This window comes from Hyla sarda, chromosome 3, assembly GCF_029499605.1.
Source record: "Hyla sarda isolate aHylSar1 chromosome 3, aHylSar1.hap1, whole genome shotgun sequence".
NCBI lineage: Eukaryota > Metazoa > Chordata > Amphibia > Anura > Hylidae > Hyla > Hyla sarda.
In genome coordinates, this window is record NC_079191.1 from 205,133,919 (window position 1) to 205,154,774 (window position 20,856).

General features: G+C 40.2%; 1 protein-coding gene across 3 annotated transcripts in view; it reads left to right on the plus strand.

Annotated features, from left to right (window-relative positions):
• The window catches only part of MYO6 (myosin VI), a 261,541-nt gene that overhangs the window by 95,746 nt on the left and 144,939 nt on the right, over positions 1 to 20,856 (plus strand). For all 3 annotated transcript variants that reach the window (XR_008891253.1, XM_056565911.1, XM_056565913.1), the window contains exons 10-12: positions 993 to 1,073; positions 12,038 to 12,218; positions 14,942 to 15,086. Coding sequence is in view for 2 of the 3 variants with exons in the window: in XM_056565911.1 (XP_056421886.1) it covers positions 993 to 1,073; positions 12,038 to 12,218; positions 14,942 to 15,086 (407 nt within the window). In the remaining variant the exon portion in view is untranslated. The remainder of the gene's footprint in view (positions 1 to 992; positions 1,074 to 12,037; positions 12,219 to 14,941; positions 15,087 to 20,856) is intronic.

Here is a 20,856-nt window from a genome sequence, read left to right on the forward strand (position 1 = left end):
ACCAGAGACCCGATCAGCACGGAATAGCAGAAAATCGCATGTCTGAATTGACATGCGATTTTCTGCGGTCGCTGACATGGAGGGGACTGAATGCTGAATGGCGTGGACCGGAATTCCCATGGGCGTATGCATACGCCCCACGTCCTTAAGGACTCGGATGCAGGGCGTATGCATACGCCCGCCGTCCTTTAAAGGTTAAGAGTCAGATCAATACAAAAATGGTACCGATACAAACAACAGATGATGGAGCACAAATTTAACCCACATACAGCCTGATATACGAAAAAATAAAAATGTTACAGGGGTCAGAAAATGGCAGTTAAAAAAAACATTTTTTTTTTTTAATTAGTAAAATGTGACAAATGTATTTGGTATTCCTGTAATCAGGCCAAACTAAAGTATTAAAATACCATGTTAGCTTGACCACAAGGAAAATTACATAAAAAGGAAAACCACTAAATTTGCTAAATTTATTTATTTTTTGTTTAATTTCAATTTCACCTCGCCAATATGTATTTATTTTTTTTGTTTTGGAGCATATATTATGAAAAAATAAAAGGTGTCATTACAAAGTACAATCAGTCCCACAAAAAAAAGCCTCATATGGGTCTGCAGATGAAAAAAATAAGAGTTATGGTTATGATTGGGCGAGGAGGAAAAATCGAGAGTGCAAAAATTTAAATTGGTCCGGACAAGTGAATTTTCATGAGGGACAAGTAGATTGTGCTCCCGTTTTAGTCCCTTGGGCAAGTAGTGTATTTATTTTTTTTAAACAATTTCCACACCCCAGCTTCTTCAACGTCCTTTTTTCTACATAGAAATCAAAATCTCAAAACCACCTTTGGCAAATAATATGTCTATTAATACTAAGTGATGATATATGCTGGGCAAACCCATCTCAATATCAACATATACAATGCATGCTGCCTGTCTTTTTGTGTGGATGTGTTGAAGAGATTTCTTTATAACTGCTTATTTTTTTATTTTCACAGTACCTGAATCGTGGATGCACCAGGTACTTCGCTTCCAAGGACACGGATAAACAGATTCTTCAAAACCGCAAGAGTCCTGAGGTATTATACATAAATATATTCTGTAATCATATGGTATACTGAAGAGTTTACTTGTAGTGACTGTCCAGTGTGTAAAATAGTCATTTATTTTAACTTTTATTGGACTGCTAACATTTGGATGGGACTTATGTCTCATTTCTAGTATAATAGTGTTTATTTTACACAATAAATAAATAGTAAGGTCATATTCATATATGTCTGGCCATCCAGCCTTGTTGCCATCCAGCATGTACAGAGGGGCAAAAAAGTATTTAGTCAGCCACCAATTTGGCTCCCACTTAAAAAGATGAGAGGCCTGTAATTTTTATCATAGGTATTCCTCAACTATGAGAGACATAATGAGGAAAAAAAATCCGTAAAATCACATTGTCTGATTTTTTAAGAATGTATTTGCAAATTATGATGGAAAATTTGTATTTGGTCAATAACAAAAGTTCATCTCAATACTTTGGTATATACTCTTTGTTGGTAATGACAGAGGTCTAACCTTTTCTGTAAGTCTTCACAAGGTTTACACACACTGTTGCTGGTATTTTGGCCCATTCCTCCATGTAGATCTCCTCTAGAGCAGTGATGTTTTGGGGCTGTTGTTGGCAACACAGACTTTCAACTCCCTCCAAAGGTTTTCTAAGGGGTTGAGATCTGGAGACTGGCTAGGCCACTCCAGGACCTTGAAATGCTTCTTATGAAGCCACTCCTTCATTGCCCGGACAGTGTGTTTGGGATCATTGTCATGCTGAAAAACCCAGCCACAAGCCACATTTAATCTTTAATGCCCTTGCTGAAGGAAGGAGGTTTTCACTCAAAATCTCACGATACATGGTCCCATTCATTCTTTCCTTTACACTAATCAGTCTTTCTGGTCCTTTAGCAGAATAACATCCCCAAAGCATGAGGTTTCCACCCCCATGCTTCACAGTAGGTATATTGTTCTTTTGATGCAGCTCAGCATTCTTTCTCCTCCAAACACAACGAGTTGAGTTTTTACCAAAAAGTTCTACTTTGGTTTCATCTGACCATATGACATTCTCCAAATCCTCTTCTGGACAAACTTCAGACTGCCCCGGACATGTACTGGCTTAAGCAGGGGGACACGTCTGTCACTGCATGATTTAAGTCCCTGGCAGCGTAGTGTGTTACTGATGGTAGCCTTTGTTACTTTGGTCCCAGCTCTTTGCAGGTCATTCACTAGGTCCCCCTGTGTGGTTCTGGGATTTTTGCTCACTGAACTTGTGATCATTTTGACACCAGGGGGGGGAGATCTTGCCTGGAGCCCCAGATCGAGGGAGATTATCAATGGTCTTGTATAGCTTCCATTTTCTAATAATTGTTCCCACAGTTAATTTCTTCACACCAAGCTGCTTGCCTATTGCAGATTCAGTCTTCCCAGCCAGGTGCAGGTCTACAATTTTGTTTCTGGTATCCTTCGACAGCTCTTTGGTCTTGGCCATTGTGGAGTTTGGAGTGTGACTGTTTGAGGTTGTGGACAGGTGTCTCTTATACTGATAACAAGTTCAAACAGGTGCCATTAATACAGGTAACGAGTGGAGGACAGAGGAGACTCTTAAAGAAGAAGTTACAGGTCTCTGAGAGCCAGAAATCTATCTTGTTTGTAGGTGACCAAATACTTATTTTCCACCATAATTTGCAAATAAATTCTTTAAAAATCAGACATTCTGATTGTATGATTTTTTTTCTCATTATGTCTCTCATAGTTGAGGTATACCTGTGATGAAAATTACAGGCTTCTCTCATCTTTTTAATTGGGAGAACTTGCACAATTGGTGGCCGACTAAATACTTTTTTGCCCCACTGTAGGTGCTGGTTCAAAAAACTGCTTGTTGCTTCTAACATTCCTATCTGTGAACCTGACCTTACTAAAGGCCTGTTTACACAGGCCAACGGGCTCCCAATGAAAAGTGCTGATTTTACCTAGCCTTCACAAGGCTTGATAATTTGTGGGGCTGGGCCGAACCAATGATCGCTACCATTTGTAAGGCCCTAAACTTCAACATTCTCAGCCTCACATCCCCTGTTCACACAGAGCAATGTGTGGCCAATGACAAGTATTTTCTTAGCTACACACAAGATCCAATCTACGAATTAGAGTTTTTTCATTTGTCGGCCCGTTGCTGGCTCTTTTACATGGGCCGATTATCAAGAATGAGTGTTCCTAGGAATGGGCCAATTGTTCGGCTGATAATTGGCTCATGTAAAGTCCAAAGTTGGGATTCTGCACTCTTCAGTTTCAGAGTTTTTAGTCACAGGTCGTGCTGGGCAATTCTGTTGCACCACTATACCATGGTATAGAAGCTCTTAATTTGATATCAGATTTTATTCATTCCTTGCTAACTATAATATATATATATTATCCTTCTTATGTAATAGTTTTTTTTCTCAGGATCAAACAGTATCTTTACAAAGGGTCTCTGAATACCTCTTAGTCATAATTCTGTTATACATGATTCAGTTTCTATACGTTTTATATAAATGTGAATAATAAAGTAAATCTATAGTAATCTCATATTTAAAGGGGTTGCCCAGTATTAAACACTGCTTCTTTTTGCAAAAACAGCTGTGCTTCTGTCCGCAGGTTATGTGTAGTACTGCAGTTTAGTCGCATTCACTTGAACAAATTGTTTTTATTGGGTTTTCAAACATAATCATTGTTAAAGGGGTTTTCCATCGTAAGGTGATTTTAGTACGTACCTGCCAGACAGTAATGGACATGCTTAGGAAGGATCTGCGCTTGTCTTGGGGCTAAATGGCTATGTTGTGAGATAACCATAACACTGTGGCTAGCTTTTTGTGAACTAGTATTACCTGTTTGACTTTTCTTTTTTGCCTACAAATCCCATAATTCCATTTTCCTCTCTCCCACACATCAGCCACCTCACCCATTGAATCACGAAAGACCTGTAGTTTTCAATCAGGGTGCCTACAGCTGTTGCATTAGTTGCAGATTGATCTCTCTCCCACCAAGCGATCGCCCCACCCATTGAGCATAGTCAAATAAAAAAAGATTCCTAGAATACCCCTGTAAGTCACAATGAATATATATATAACATAAGAGAATACAGAATAACCGAAAGGAATGGCATGGTTATTATCCATAGGTCCATTGTTGGGGAGTTATATCAGTACCATAGAGGATAAGAAAGAAAAAAATAATAGAACAAGAAATAAAATAAAATAAAAGTAACTCTTTAATTTCCAAAGCTGTAATCCATGAACTGTGCTTCCAGCTTTTGGCTAAATAACAGGGAGCTAAGCTGCAATACCAGACACAACCTGTGAACAGGAAAGGTGCTGTTCTTGCAAAAGAAAGAAGCAGTGTTTTTCTAATACTGGACAACTCCTTTAACTGCAAAGGCTAGGAGCAGAAGTCCAAAAAATAAAAGATAAGGAGATGAAGTCCTTTCATATCATGAATCTAAGCCCTTTGGTGATTGTGTTATTTATTTATTTATTTTTTTTTTTAACAATACGAAAGGTTTTAAACATGGGAGATAGCTGAAGTATATACTGCTTTTTTTTCTAGCCAACATTCTCTTGGATTGAAAAAGTAAAATTCTCATCCTTGTATGTAGAGTACACTCTGCTGGAACTCTGTTAGTGGGATTGAAAAGACTCCACGGTTTCTTTGTAGCAGCGGGGCCTTGGTACATGTGTTTCCAGTGTCAGATGTTGACATTGTGTGTTTTTCTCAGGTTGTGTTCCCAGCGCTCAGCCTATAATTAAAGTGTTGCTTTTTTCTTCTCGCACCTGATCCTTTTCCAGTTAAGAGACGTGTCAGTCATCTTTTGATGTAACTCCTATGCATTGCTTCCCTGTCGGCTGGAGATGTAAGAGAGCTTTGTATGTCCTTGACCTCCATGGCTTTCTTTGGTCCAGGAGTGTTGCCTGTGTTTTGCCTCTGAATGATAGTGACATTCAAGCTCAGTGACACAGATTCATTGATTGATCTCGGTAATATAGCTTGTAAATGGAGGCAGCAGTTGTTTTTCATCTAGTGCTTTAAGCCATTGCTGGCAGCTTAGGAACTGAATAGGCTTATAATAGGTGAATTAGTAAATTGTCAATTAAATGTTAAGGAATTTCTTCCTGGTGGGAGCTTAATACAGTATACTCATTTTAGAGCGCTTCCAGTGTCCAGGAATGAAGTCACTGTTAGAAACTAGTCTTAGGCTGGCATTGCCCCTGAACATAAAGGACGCATAATGATTTGTGCCATGGCCAACTATTGGGCTTCTCTGTTTTGTTGGTTTTCCAGTTTTTCGATTTGCAGTCTACATTTATTTTTCTAATTTTTATGTTAATGATGTGTTACAATTGAAGTAAAATGAGAAAGTTACTACCGTAAGTAGGTGACTGGAAAATGGGATGTCTTTGTTCTGCTGGAAAGAGCAACATTTTGTGACGGTGACTGGTCCAGGAAGAGATTCCTAGTACACTCATTGCACCCCTGTTATGCCAAAATGCCCCCCAGCAGTATACCAAAATGCTCCGGAGGTTAAAATAAGGGAAAACCTCACAGTAAGGTTTGTGTGACATGCTGCAGATTTTCTGCAGTGGAAAATTCACAGCAAACCATGCAGATTTTGGTGGATTTGCCACTGCAGAGATTGAAACAAATATTCTATTTTTATGTATGAATTTTTATAAGTTAAAAAAAGCACAATAAAACACACCACCTTCAAATGTGATGTGGATCTCAACTTTATCCCTTTAGAAGTCAGTAATGAAAATATCATATACATTGGGTCCACTGTAGATTTTTAAATCTTATCCACTTAGCTACTAGTGTATTTGCTTCAAATTTTCTAGATAGAATTTCTTTGTTGAAAACCTGCAGCAAATACACCATGTTTGACATTTACCCTGAGAGGTTTTCACATCTCTTGTACAGTTCTTTCTTCGATGGATTCAGGCACTGGGGTTCTATGCCAGTAAAAAGTCACAAGCCCAGTAGCCATATACACGGCCAAGCATACCTGTTGCAATGTAGATAATAACATTATATGTACATTTGTAATATACATTGGTTAACTAGAAAATACTGAGGGGCTTTGTGCACGGAGGGCAAGCGAGGCTCTGTGCACTGAGGACAAGCGGGGCTCTGTGCAGTGAGGACAAGCGGGGCTCTGTGCACGGAGGACAAGCGGGGCTCTGTGCACGGAGGGCAAGCGGGGCTCTGTGCACTGAGGGCAAGCGGGGCTCTGTGCACGGAGGGCAAGCGGGGCTCTGTGCACTGAGGGCAAGCGGGGCTCTGTGCACTGAGGGCAAGCGGGGCTCTGTGCACTGAGGGCAAGCGGGGCTCTGTGCACTGAGGGCAAGCGGGGCTCTGTGCACTGAGGGCAAGCGGGGCTCTGTGCACTGAGGGCAAGCGGGGCTCTGTGCACTGAGGGCAAGCGGGGCTCTGTGCACTGAGGGCAAGCGGGGCTCTGTGCAGCAAGGCTCTGTGACATGCCCCCAGCTCACACAGCAGGCTGATTGACAAGCCAGGAGTCTGCACAGAGCCCTGCTTGTCCCTCCCACACTTCCAATATTTTGGACACAGCTGCCGGGACAAGACAGAATCTTTTCACCCAAAAATGTTCTCTATATTTTTAACCAATGAATATAGCAAATATACATATAATGTTATTTTCTGATTTTAAACGTTTTTGCAAATGACTGGTGTGCTTTAAAGAGAATGGGGGAGATTTATGGAAAACTGTGTAGAGGAAAAGTGGAGTAGTTGCCCATAGCAACCAATCAGATTGCTTCTTTTAATTTTCAGAGGCCTTTTTATTTTTAAGAATGAAAGCAGCAATCTAGTTGCTATGGGCATCTGCTCCTCTTTTCCTCTACATAGGTTTTGATAAATCTCTCCCAGCGTGTTAAAGGAGCATTCAAGCGCAAAATAATTTATCTGCTATCCAAAGGATAGAGGATAAGTTATAGATTGCAGGGGTCCGGGCGCTGGGCCCCCCGGGATCTCCTGGACGGGTCCGCGGCAGTCTGCAGGAAGTGGATGGTAGGACACTTTTCAATATTGTGCATTTTTTTTAACTATAAACATCAAAGCTGTTTTCTTTTGACAATCCATTTGGTGCTATATATGTTGGAAAACACTTGAATAGTGGAGACATTTTCAGGTTGCAGTTTGAATTTTCCCCTGACTAATGTACATTATACTTTATGATTTAAATGCCTAAACCAATGTAACTAGGCCATGGAGCGGAGTTTCCAGAGCTCTTGCTGTTAGTTTACTTGGCAATAGGCTGAATATTGTACATGTAAACGCCTGCTCTGAAGTGAACGGTGCAATTAACTCTCCAAATTGCTTTTCTTGCCTTTCCCTTATAATATCAGGAAGACAAGGTATATGAACGTGTATCCTATCATTATTTTTAATTTAGCCTTGATGTGGTGTAGACAAGCGTGGGGTGACTTTTCCAATGCATGATGTCTATGAGGAAGCCACTTTCTATTTTTTCAATCTCTCTCTCTGTTGATTTCTAATATTCTCTGTCTTTTCCAAGACTGTTGCCTAATACAGCATGCCTAAACTATCTCATAGGAGTAGAGATGAGCCGCTCTGCATGCATATTTGTTTTATGGGTGAATAAGTTCTTGAATATACATAGAGAACAAATTAAAATGTCATTAAATCCTAGAGATTCCATATGCCCATAAAGCAAAAATCATTTAGCTGACTTAGTGCCTCTATTTTCTTATTTTTATTTCTTGTGTTACTTATTATTATTATTTTATTATATAGGTACTTGTTTCTATTGTGATGCCAAAAATGTCAACACCTATCGCTTTTGCTGGTCATAGACAAATACTTTTTCCCATCCTAATGGTCCAACCTATTCTTAGAATGTATATGATTTATTACACATTGAAAGACAATTCCCACTGTAGAATTACCGTGGATTTGTTATAATGCCTTCCCATGTTATTAAATCTTTTTTTTAGAAGTGTAACCCAAACTTTTATTTGGAAATTACCATTTAAATTAGTATTGGCAGAAGAAAGTCTATGACTAGCTTTACACATGCAAAGACAGCCATTTTCAAAGATAAAACAGTTTGTCATTTTACTAGAAATTAATAATATATCGAATCACTGCAACAACATGATGAAACTCTAGACTGTTATCCAGCTGCCTGGATGGAGGATGCTCTAACTTTAGATCTCTCCCTCTTACAGTTCCCTTAGTTCTGCTGGTATTGTTAGAAATGCATTAAATGAAACCTCTGACCATGAGAATTGTATCCAAATCTACTGGCTTCATGTTATAGGGCACTAAGAGCTGAGCTGTGTAGCTGGTCACTTAGTAGGACCGCCCACTGGACTCCTAAAAAAAAAAAAAAGTGACAGGTTTTACTGAATCTCTTACCACAATATGATATACCAATCTGCTCGACTGCTTCTGCTTTATAACATGATGCTGTTCAGTGTGACTGCTTTGCTTTAAAGTCTAACTACATTTAATGCCATGATCAAACTCCCCATAGGTATGCTTGCAGAGGTCATGGAAAGTGAGATTTGGAGAGTCATTTGGTGAGGTCCTCACACTGTATAGATCAGGGGTACTCATCTACTTTTAGTAGGGGTCCGCTTTTCCAGGTCTGCCATCCGGTAAAGGTCCGAGCTAAACGCTAAGACCTGGTTCACACCTCGCGGCCGCAGTGACGTGCCAGAAATTGGCGTTGCTTGTTGTAGAACATAATTAGAACTTACTGTGCCCCTGGTATAATACTGCCTCACACAGTGCCCCTTAATATATAACTACCACATACTGTGCCTCTGGTATAATACTGTCACACACTGTGCACCTGAACACTATACTGCCACATGCTGTATACCTAAATAGAATGCTGTCAAACACTATGCCCCTGATATAATACTGCCACACACCTGTCCATGAGTATAATACTGCCACAAATTGTGCCCCTGGTTATAATGCTGCCTCACACTGTGCCCCTGAGTCTTCCAAATACTATATTGCCGATATGCCCTGAAGCGAATTATACCTCTGTGTCCCTTAAAACAATGAATGAGGTGCCCCCCCCCCCCACATGAACTCTCCAGCTGTTGCAAAACTAAAACTGCCATCATGCAGACAGAAGAGCATGATGGGAGCTGTAGTTTTGAAACAACTGTAGAGAAAAGGTTGGGAAATTTCTGTTATACACATACTTCCAGGACCTGACTGGGAGCAAAAATAGACCCAGGCATATTGGACTATGCAGCCCATTTTTGTTTTTTAAGGTGGGTGTCGCAGAAGTCAGGCACCCATTAAAATAAAATAGGCTGCATACTCTAAAACCACCTCGGTTTAAGTGGCTCTACAGATGTTGCAAAGCCTCAGGCATTATGGGAGTTGTAGTTTTGTAACAGTTGGACAGCCACACATTGGGGTACAGTGTCACCCATCATCACTGCAGAAATTACAAGTGACTCCAGCTCTGATGGGACAGTCAGGAGAATACACAATTGTATAATGACTCACAGGAGACGTCTTCTCTGTTGTCTTTACTTTTCTTCTTCCTCTGGTCCTTGTCTTCTTTCAGCTCCATCTTCTCTGCAGAGTCTGATGCCCTGACATCATTGGTTACTTTGTTAGTAGATCCTCATCCTCTGTATAAATACAATAATCATTATAACCCTGTCAGACATCATGACCCCTAATAATAATACTGCCAGATACTGTTTCCTCTGTCAGAATCCTAACCTAGTACTCCCCCAGACCCATTTTCCCCCTCCTCCTTTAGACCCCTAAGAGCTTCTTCATACTGTAGACATTGTCGGTGGAATGTCCGCTTGCTGCAGGCGCCACCAAAGCCATTGGCAGTAGGACTGAACGGATGTGTGCTATCTCTATAGATGACAATGCAGTCTGGTTAAATTCGACCATCAGAATGGACGTCCACCCAAAGAACGAAGAAGTTTGTTTACGTCAATTCTGCTGGAGGAATTCCACTGTGGCGATTCTACAGTATGAAAACAATAGGACTCTGCTGCAAGCAGATTTCCGCTGGAGGAATGTCCTTAATGTGGATGGGCCTTAAGTCCCCCCAGACCCCTAGGTCCTCTTCCAGATCCATCTTTTCCCTCCTCCTTCAGATTCCTCCAGACTCCTCTGCCCCCCTGACACCTAAGTCCTCCTCCAGACTCATCTGCCCCCCCAAGACCCCTGCATCATCCTTCTTTACACTTTTCTGTCCCCCCAACCCCTCTATCCCCTTCTGCCCTAATACCCCCACCTCCAAACCCCTTCATCATTCTTCTTTACTTTTCTGCCCCAAGATCCCTTTATTCCCTTCTGCTCTAACACCTCCAAGACCCCTGCATCATTCTTACTTGCACGTTTATCCCCCCAAAACCCTTGCATTTTTACCTTTATGCACCCCCAGACCCCTATAACCCCTTCTAACCCTAACACCACCACCCCTGCCTCCCAAGTCCCCTGCATCATTTTTACTTTTACTTCACCTCCATCCTCTGTTATTTTTGAAAATTAACCCATCTACTTTCAAACCAAGGGGATCCTCCTTAAAGGGGTATTGTAGCAATAAATAGGTATCCTCTATTTTCAGGGTAGGGGATAAGTGATTGTAGGTGGGGCCTGACCCTTTTGTCGCCCATCCCCACCCCAGTTGATTTTTACAGTGAGACCCAACTCTTCCTGCTGGATGAAACAGTGGGTAAGCACACACTCTATTTTTTTTCTGTATGGAACTGTAGATGGCGAAGTACAACATTCAGCTATCTCTGCGGTTCCATAGAGAATAAATGTAGTAGCTGGGTGCGTGAGAGAGTAGAGCAATTGATGTGGGTCTGAATGGTTGAACTCTCTGTGATCAGACACTTATTCACTATCCTAGTGTATAGGGGATAAAGTTTTTTTTTTTCTCTGTAATAACTTTCACTTTGCATTAGTTTCTTGTAAGTTGATAGGACTGTATTCTCATGAATATACATTCACAAAATGGCTGTCTTTGATGTGTAGATGGTGAAAACATGTTTAATATTTTGTATTAAATAGTTGTCGCAAAATTTTAAGCAAAAGAAAATGTTTTCTTCTTTGTACAGAATTACTTTTGTCTATAGGCTGCCTTTGGTATCGCAGTTCTATGAAGTAGAGCTGTAATACTAGGCACAGTCCATGGGCAGGAATGGGCAAGTCACTTATTTTAGTGAGGCAAACTTTTTTTAATTTTTTTTACAGAGTGGGGATACTTTTAAAATACAAAAAAAAAAAATCCACTTTCCACTACAGCTGCCAGTTCCACTGCTCCCGGCTTCTGCTTCTCGACATATTTTTTTTTATTTTATATATTGTCTTATGTGCGCTTATTTAGTCGCAGACAGTGGTAGCCTACCTATCTAGCTAAGCTGACATTTCCTTTTCGGACTAAGCAGGGAGCAGCAGGCAAAGGTTACCCTCAAAATGGCAGCTGTGGTGGATCGCGGAGGTAAGTATGCTTTGCTCTTTATTGTGCCCCATCTCTATTAAAAAAATTAATAAATAAAAAGTTACCTCACTGGAATACCTATTTTAAAGCATCACTTTTATTTTCTGTTTCCCTTTCCCTGCTTCATTGACAACCTGCTGGAAACGGAGCCCTGTTTCCAAATCTCACATATGGGCACAATTTGTATGCACAGATCAGGAACTAGACTTGGAGGCTAAGCCCTGACTGTCAGTCAAGCAAGGACAGGGATGGGAGGGGGAGTGAAGAGGGATTCTAGGCCTCAGCATTTCAGGGGCTTGGGAACACCTCTTTGACTCTTGGTACCAGAGAATAAAAGCGTTTTTTTCTAAGTTATGAAAGTACATAATACAAATATAAGATACCGGACAGATTCCCTTTAACTCTTGCAAGTACAGTTCCCTTTTCTGTAGCACACTCTCTGATTTAGATTATATTCTTACCATAATTCTAATCTACATTTCTATTTTGTAGTACCTAAAACTTGGCTCCCTAAAGGACCCGCTCTTAGACGATCATGGAGATTTCAATCGGATGTGCGTTGCCATGAAAAAGATTGGCTTGGATGACACAGAGAAGCTTGATCTTTTCCGAGTGGTTGCCGGTGTCCTACACCTTGGAAATATTGATTTTGAAGAAACTGGGAGCACCTCTGGTTAGAAGACATTTTCTTCTATTATTCTATCAGTGTAAATGTCATCTGAAAGGCTGCGAGTTTGATTTGAGTCACAAAGCACAATGTTCTTTTAAAAAGGAAGGGAATAAAATGTTCTTTAAATTATATGCGGAAATTTCCCTCAGATAGCACACCAAGGACAAGGTCTGAAAGTGAAATGAACTTTTTTGTCTCTTCCCTCTAGAAGTAAACGGAAAGGGTGATATAATTACAAGTAAATGAAAGCGCCATCTGCACATTTGATTTGTAAAGGTCTTTAGGAAACAATAAGAATGCACTGTTGTGTGACTGCTGCAATGCAGGTGTACTGCTGAGCGGCTGCTTTCACAAGTCAGTGGTTGAGGTGACAGATGGGCACCCTTAGAAGAGTCATCTTGCAGTGTCCCTTTCATTGCTTAGATCTTAACAGATAAAAAAACACTCTCAATTCTCACAATAGAGGGTTAAATACTGCCAGTAGAGTCTGATAACACATATATATGGAGAGAGAGATTGAAATATTCATTGTTACTATGGACAGGAGAAGATCCATGACAAGGTTATGGAGTCAGGTTCTTGCCTTGTTTTGTGCAGTTTGGGTGGCAAAAGATAGATTATTTAGTTGTTACAAGAGCTAAAAGAATTATTAACCATTCTACTCAGGGACTCATAAAAAAATAAAGTTGTGTTTGATGGACGCATGCTGTAATATGCCTTCAAATGGAGTTTTTCCCCAAGTCAGATGTGTACCTCGGTGAAAGTTTTATCACTTGCTCGCTGGGGGATTTAGATGGTTTTAAGGAGAGAAGGCAAGGGCAGTGTGAAGCACAAGAAGAATATGTAATTCTATGAGAGATCCAAGTGTGAGGAGGAGGATCTTCTGAACAGCACTGAGATGATTTAAAAGCATAAGCACGTCTTGTAAGGTGCACCATGTGAAGTGTTTGTGCTGCATTTCAAATGACTCCAGGTTTCCTGTGCAATACAAATCTTATGGGCATAAAAACTTGACTTGCTTCCATTCTATCTCTAGTTAAACTGGACTTTACATAATTTAGTTTATAACTGGATTGTGCTTTCTTTTAAAGTAAGATATTTGATGTTTTTCTGCATCTTTTACTTAGTCTGCAGGGAAAAACTCATAGTATGTGAAAGCAGACCTGTCATTAAGGGTAAACATAATAGCACATCTCATCTGGAAAGTCCTTTTCAGTGCTGAGATATGAGCCTTTTCGTTAATATGTAAATAAGGCTGAAGTGCTCCAGGATCTTTCACAGAAATAGCCCAGAGTTAACCCACCCATCTCCTCTGATTTGCTACCCCCATGAGGCATGCATACGCCAACCCCCTTTTAATTGACAGTGAACAGGGAGACTATGAATAAGAGTTGGTGGTCTGGTTACCTTGGGCTCTCTGTACTGGGTAACACCTTCTGGGCACATGAGCATTGTTTATATATTAACAAAAAGGTGTATATCTTAGCACTGGAAAATACTATTAAATAAAATCCTGAGAAAAGCCCTTTTTAGCCTTGTTCTTATCCCAGAAAAACCAGAAGGTGCAATGGACTAGAGGAGCAGTTGCCCATAGCAATTGCAGCTGAAATCTTATGGGCTGTGGGCAGCTACTCCAATTTTCCTTGCCTTCCCATTTAGCTTTTTCCCCAAGCATATGTACACTGTAGTTAGTTTATTAGATCCACCAACCTAGTAGCACTTTGTTGTAGCATAGATTCCACCAGGTGTGGAGATCACTCTGTATGAATCGCTCTATATGGCCCATGTGGACTTGAGAGCCTCTCACAGTTTCTACACACTAGATGGCGGTAGTGATGAGTTCTGAACAAGCCTATTTTTCCTCTTCTCAAAGATGTTCTAGAGGATTATGATCTGGAGACTTTGAACACCAGAGAAGCAATAAACACAAAAACCATGATATAGTTGCATGGAAATCATCATATTCGCAGGTTATGAAATATTGGCCTTAACTAGTCGAGCACCAATGACCGTGTATTATTCAAAGTTGTCACTGACGCACAGACAACTTGCCTACTTGGGTGTCTCTTATAAAAATGGCCTTTTATTGTATAATGCAAGATTGTCTCCAGGCAGTTTTGCTCTTATTTAAGATGAATGACTCTAATTTTTGCTTAATATTGGTGGATCCAAATGGAATACATAGTTTACTTTGATTTTTATAAAATATAAAAATCTTTCAGGATCCCTACTAGAAAAAGCAGAGACCTGCCTTTATATTACATAGATGACCATTCATCTAGATTGTGAGCCCCATGGGGTCTATGACTGGTGGGTATAATGCACTGACATATGAGCAATAGGAAATAAATCTGATAGAAGGCAAATGCTTTCCTCTTATGCCTGCTTGTAAAGTGTTTGCTACTTTGTATGGGTGTAAAGTTTTTTTTTTCTTCCTGCTCTGTTATTCCGCGCAGTGTTGAAGCACCTCTCTGCCATTTACATACTCTATTCTTCTTCTCTCTAGAGCGCAGTACACATCTACTCATTTAGTTGTTTTCCAGCTGCTTGCTGTTTTGTGATATACAGTGTTTTTTATTTTGCTAAAAAAAAAAAAAAGATTAAAAGATCAGGCTATATAGATTGGTTCTTTTGGACAGATCCCTGTGAGCTAGGCTAGATGCCAGGCGCTGTTAACCAGTACAATCCCTGTATTTTACTGACTCTTTTATGCTATTGAACACCAGGTGGCTGTACGCTAAAGAACCAATCAAGCAAATCATTAGAATACTGCTCTGCGCTCCTCGGTCTGGATGAAGATGATCTGCGAGTCAGTCTAACCACACGGGTCATGCTCACAACAGCAGGGGGCACCAAAGGCACAGTTATCAAGTAAGATTGTTTTCCTTCTAATTCTTTTCAACCCTTCAACACAAACAATTAAGTGACTGGCAATATTTCTCCAGAACAACATCTACCTCCTGGATAAAAATGCTGTGCTCCTTGAAACCCTTCTTTTCTTATCGCTTTGCTTTGTAACAGCTGACGAAATGTGAGATACAAGGCTGGCAATATTAAATCCAATTGAAATGATGGGCTACCCTTACCTGCACCAAGCTGCACTGTATAATATGTCTGTAGAAGGTTACACTTTATTCTGTACACATGACCTAGTAATGTAACACAGTACGGTCTAGATAGCCGAATCTTCTCTTACTTTGTGGTACATGATACTGTCAGCCATTGACACTGCTATGTGGATACTACTGGAGTACGCTCTTATGCATTAACCTCTGCTGCTAAATCACAGCTAGATTTCCAAGGCTGCTTCTGAAGGTTTACAGCGTGACTGCTATAAAATGCTCAAGTCTCTAATACAAGAGTGGCGTGACTCCGTTCAGACATTGCAGTTTGATTTTGATTGCTTGTTTATTTCTCCCGTATCTTTTTATGCTTTGTTCTTTTTAGTTACTCGGATTTTCTCCTGCATAATGATTCAGATAGATGTGTTCACGTTTTATGTGTACATGTGAATATCTGCTTTCATTGGGTTCTCTTTTGAAAATGGTGTGAATTTTATGGAAATGTGTTCCCTTTTTCTAAAGAAATACTTGAGGTTTGTTTTCTTTATAGCTGTTTTGCGCTGAATAGCAAGATACATCTAAATGAGTGATTTCAAGGATGTTCTTCTAAACAAGTGTTGTTATCTTGGGCAGTGCTGACCCCTGAAATATATTACTTTGTTTTTAATGGATCCTGTTTGTAGGAGTTAGACTTAAGAGGATTTATTTTCATTGCAACCCTATTATTGCATCTCTCTCACTATTATGTGTTATGTAATTGCTACTTATGCAATTCACATATAGGCTTGTGAAAGGAGAGGTTATGCTTTAGAGTCACTGGAAAGCTCTTCTAATATATATATATATATATATATATATATATATATATATATATATATATAATATTATTTTTTATTTATTTTATATATATATATATATATATATATATATATATATATATATATATATAATATAAAGAGAGATACGCACATATTTTATATTGGTTACATAGTACAGTGGAAAAAAGATACATGTCCATCAAGTGCAACCAAGAAGGTGAATAAAAGGGAGGGGATGCGATATTATATTTATACATGCACATTATTGTTAGTTTGTATTTTACCCTATTTTGATGCCACAACTGTTCCAGCAGTGACCAGTTACTGAGGTAGACGGTTTCATAAATCTATAGTTCTTATGGTAAAGAAGGCTTGTTGCCCCCGAGAGAAGGCTTGTTGCCCCCCAGAGATTGAACCTTTTTTTTTTTCTCCAGATGGAGGCAGTCCAATCCCCCCCCCCCCTTATTTTTTGAGCGTTTTTTTACCTGGAACAGTTTTCCCCATATTTTTTGTATCAGCCATTTATTTATTAAATAAGTTGATCATATTCCCCTTAAACGTCTCTCCTCAAGACTAAACAAAATTGATTCTTTTAATCCAAAGGATCAGCTCACCTGGATCCAAGGTGCACGAAAATCCTCAATATGAAGACCATACAAGTGGAACAACAGCCAGTGCCTGTTAAAACTTGAGATTTATTGGAATCTTTAAAAATCCATGTACTGTGGGGATCGAAAGTTTAGGCACCCCAGGTAAAAATTAGTATTAATGTGCATAAAGAAGCCAAGGAAAGATGGAATAATCTCCAAAAGGCATCAAATTACAGATTAGACATTCTTATAATATGTCAACAAAAGTTAGATTTTATTTCCATCATTTACACAAAATAATAGAAAACAAAAAAATGGCGTCTGCAAAAGTTTGGACACCCTGCAGAGTTAATATCTTGTACTGCCCCCTTTGGCAAGTATCACAGCTTGTAAACACTTTTTGTAGCCAGCCAAGAGTCTTTGAATTCTTGTTTGAGGTATCTTTGCCCATTCTTCCTTACAAAAAGTCTTCCAGTTCTTTGAGATTTCTGGGCTGCTCTTTTAAGGTCTATCCATAGATTTTCAATTATGTTGAGGTCAGAAGATTGTGAAGGCCATGGCAAAACCTTCAGTTTACGCCTCTTGATGTAATCACCCATGGATTTCGAGGTGTGTTTAGGATCATTATCTATTTGTAGAAGCCATTCTCCCTTTGACTTTTTTTTGCTGAAATATTATTGAATCCATTTTCCTTCTACTCGTGAGATGTTCCCTGTGCCACTGGCTGCAATACAACCCCAAAGCATGATTGATCCACCCCCATGCTTAACAGTTGGACAGAGGTTCTTTTCATTAAATTCTGTTCCCTTCTCCAAACGTACCTTTGCTCATTCCGGCCAAAAATTTCAATTCTAACCTCATCGGTCCACAGAACTTGTTTCCAAAATGCATCAGGCTTGTCTATATGTTAATTTGCAAAGTTGAAACGCTGATTTTTGTGGTGAGGATGTAGAAGAGGTTTTCTTCTGATGACTCTTCCATGACGACCATATTTGTACAAGTATCTCTTTATAGTGGAATAGTTTACTACAACTCCAGTGTCTGCCAGATCTTTCTGGAGGGATTGTGCAGTCAAACGTGGGTTTTGAATTGTTTTTCTCACAATCCTGCGAGCTGTTCTGTCTGGTATTTTTCTTGGTCTTCCAGATCTTGCTTTAAAGGGGTACTCCGCCCCTAGACATCTTATCCCCTATCCAAAGGATAGGGGATAAGATGTTAGATCGCCGCGGTCCCGCTGCTGGGGACCCCGGGGATCGCTGCTGCAGCACCCCGCTATCATTACTGCGCAGAGCGAGATCGCTCTGCACGTAATGACGGGCAATACAGGGGCCGGAGCATTGTTACGTCACGGCTCCGCCCCTCGTGACGTCACGGCCCGCCCCCGTCAATACAAGTCTATGGGAAGGGGGCGTGGTGGTCTTCACACCCTCTGCCATAGACTTGCATTAAGGGGACGGGCCGTGATGTCATGAGGGGCGGAGCCATGACGTCACGCTGCTCCAGTCCCTGTATCGCCCGTCATTACGCACAGAGTAATATGCAGTAATGATGGCGGGGTGCCACAGCGGCGATCCCCGGAGTCCCCAGCAGCGGGACCGCGCCGATCTAACATCTTATCCCCTATCCTTTGGATAGGGGATAAGATGCCAGGGGCGGAGTACCCCTTTAACTTCCACTGTTCCTGATGACTGTAATTTCTTAATTACATTCCGAACAGATGATATTGACATCTGAAAACGTTTTGCTATCTTCTTATAGCCTTCTCCAGCTTTTTGAGCGTCAACTATTTTCAGTTTCAGATTCCTAGACAACTGCTTAGAAGAACACATGGTGCTGAATGTTGGGGCAAGGTCAGATGAGTCTGGGCATTTAAAACCTTTGAGGTTGACATCACCTGGTCTTCCCAGATGATGATTGAGAACAATCCATGACACTGGCAGGTCTCAGCTTTGCAAAGGGGGCAGTGCATGCTATAAATTCTGCAGGGTGCCCAAACTTTTGCAGACATCTTTTTTTTGTTTTCTGTTATTTTGCAAGTGTAAATGATGGAAATAAAATCTAACTTTTGTAAATCTGTAATTTGATTCCTTTTGGAGATTTCTCCATCTTTCCTTGGCTTCTTTATGCACATTAATACAAATTTTTACCTGGGGTGCCCAAACTTTTGATCCCCACTGTAGACAGCAGTGAGAGAACAAGGAACAATGAAGTCCAGACAATACGAAGTAACTCTCCAAGTTATTGTCTGGACTTCATTGTTCCTTGTTCACCCACTGCTGTCCATTTGGATTTTTAAAGATTCCAATAAGTCTCAAGTTTTAACAGGCGCTGGCTGTTGTTACACTTGTGTGATTGTTTTAATATTTGCTCTTTACTAAGATTCTCTTATTATACCTCTTATTAGTTTAGTTGTGTGTCTTTGTACCTTTTCCAGCTCCACAATGCTCAAAACTAAACAACATATTCCAGGTGAGGCCACACATTAACTTGACCCTAGAGTATGGTCATCAACGCCCAGTGGCAAAAATAATCCCATTAAATAGGGGTAATAATGGAAAGGCAGTTAAAATAATTTGCATGGAAGACAAAAAAGGTGATACAAGTATTTTAAGTGAATGTAGTTGAACTGCAGTACCATACATAGCTTAAAGAGGTGCTGTTTTAATGGAAATAAAAACATTTTTACTACTAGTGTCAAAATTAATTAAATCATCAAGACATGTATTGTTTTGTTGTCTATTTTTTTAGGGACCACTGTATCTGCCTTTAATGGTCACTGTCATTTCGAAAAACTTTTTGACATGTCAAATGTTTTGATCAGCAGTAGTCTGAGTGTTCAGACCTCCACCGATCAGGAGAATGAGCCAGGAGAATGTCGCAATCAGTGCGTCACGTTAGCAAAAACACACTTGCAATGTAAGTCTATGGATTGGTGGAAGTCTGAACACTTAGAACCCCACCGATAAAAAAGGGACAGGTACACTTTAAAGTATTGCTGTCCCTTGATCAAAACTTTTGACATGTCCATGACATGTCAAGAGTTGATTTGTAGTCAGGGTCTAGGTGATGAGAATCCCACTGATCCCTAGAAAAGTGGCGAGAAGGACTCCGCTAATCACTTCTCTGTCTGACTGGTCTATGCTGCAGGAAATAGATTATATAGAAAGTCTATGGAGCTTTCACCTGCAGTGAGCAGAGTAAGCTTATTGCCAACCTTTTTGGATTATTACTGCATTCATTCACTGAACAGTGTTATCCCACTGACATTTCCTTATGTCTTGTTCCAACCCTGCCTGTACACTAAGCATTTAGACAGGTATTTCCTGAGCAATATATCTTTCATGGTTGATCAGGTTGTCATTTTGGACTACAATGTCATAGGTTAGAACCACAATTGCCATTTAATCTCATGAGCTGGGCCTGATCTTGACTTCCATAAGTGGAATGAAGATCTGTCATTCAGCACATGTCAACTATAGCTCATTTTTGATTATCTATTATGTTTGCCCTTGTCATGAAAATGTGCTTATTGTTGAAAGACCATGGTCTGTCAACTTTCTAGCCATATATTCTAATAAGCATAAAGTTCCAACAGGACAGGGCTGATAGGCTGTCACTCCATTGCAGGAAGGTGAGGCAAGCAGCAATGTGGGCACTTGCTGCTCATTCACATATAGGAAAAAATGCAAATAGCTCGACTTACAAGCAGAAGTTCACGTCTATAGGTGTGCATTAAAGGTGCTTTTCATTTCTACCTTGTGTTTCGGTCCTGTGTGCATCTAACTTCACATTTTCAGTGTGACCTGTGGATCTCGTTGTCAATTATGTGGAGAGCAGAGATATGTATGAAGTTCTGCCTTCAGGTTTCCTTTGGAACATGTTATGCACATCTGATTTAGCCCTTAGGCAGTCTTGGATGGGTTGTCAGCGGTTGTTTGTATGTTTTCATCCAAGCTGATGGGTGAAGTGGGCTTAACATCATTCAGTTGGTCAATAAGGGGGATCATAACTTCCTACATCTTGTGTAGATGCAGAAAATAATATGTATTCTATTTGTAGTAAAATAAGGTAGGACCGGCTTAGTTAGAACCATAACATTATTTGGGACCTTGTTGGATAGATACACTGTACATAGTGCCACGTTTAATCAAAATATAACTAACTGGTGTGT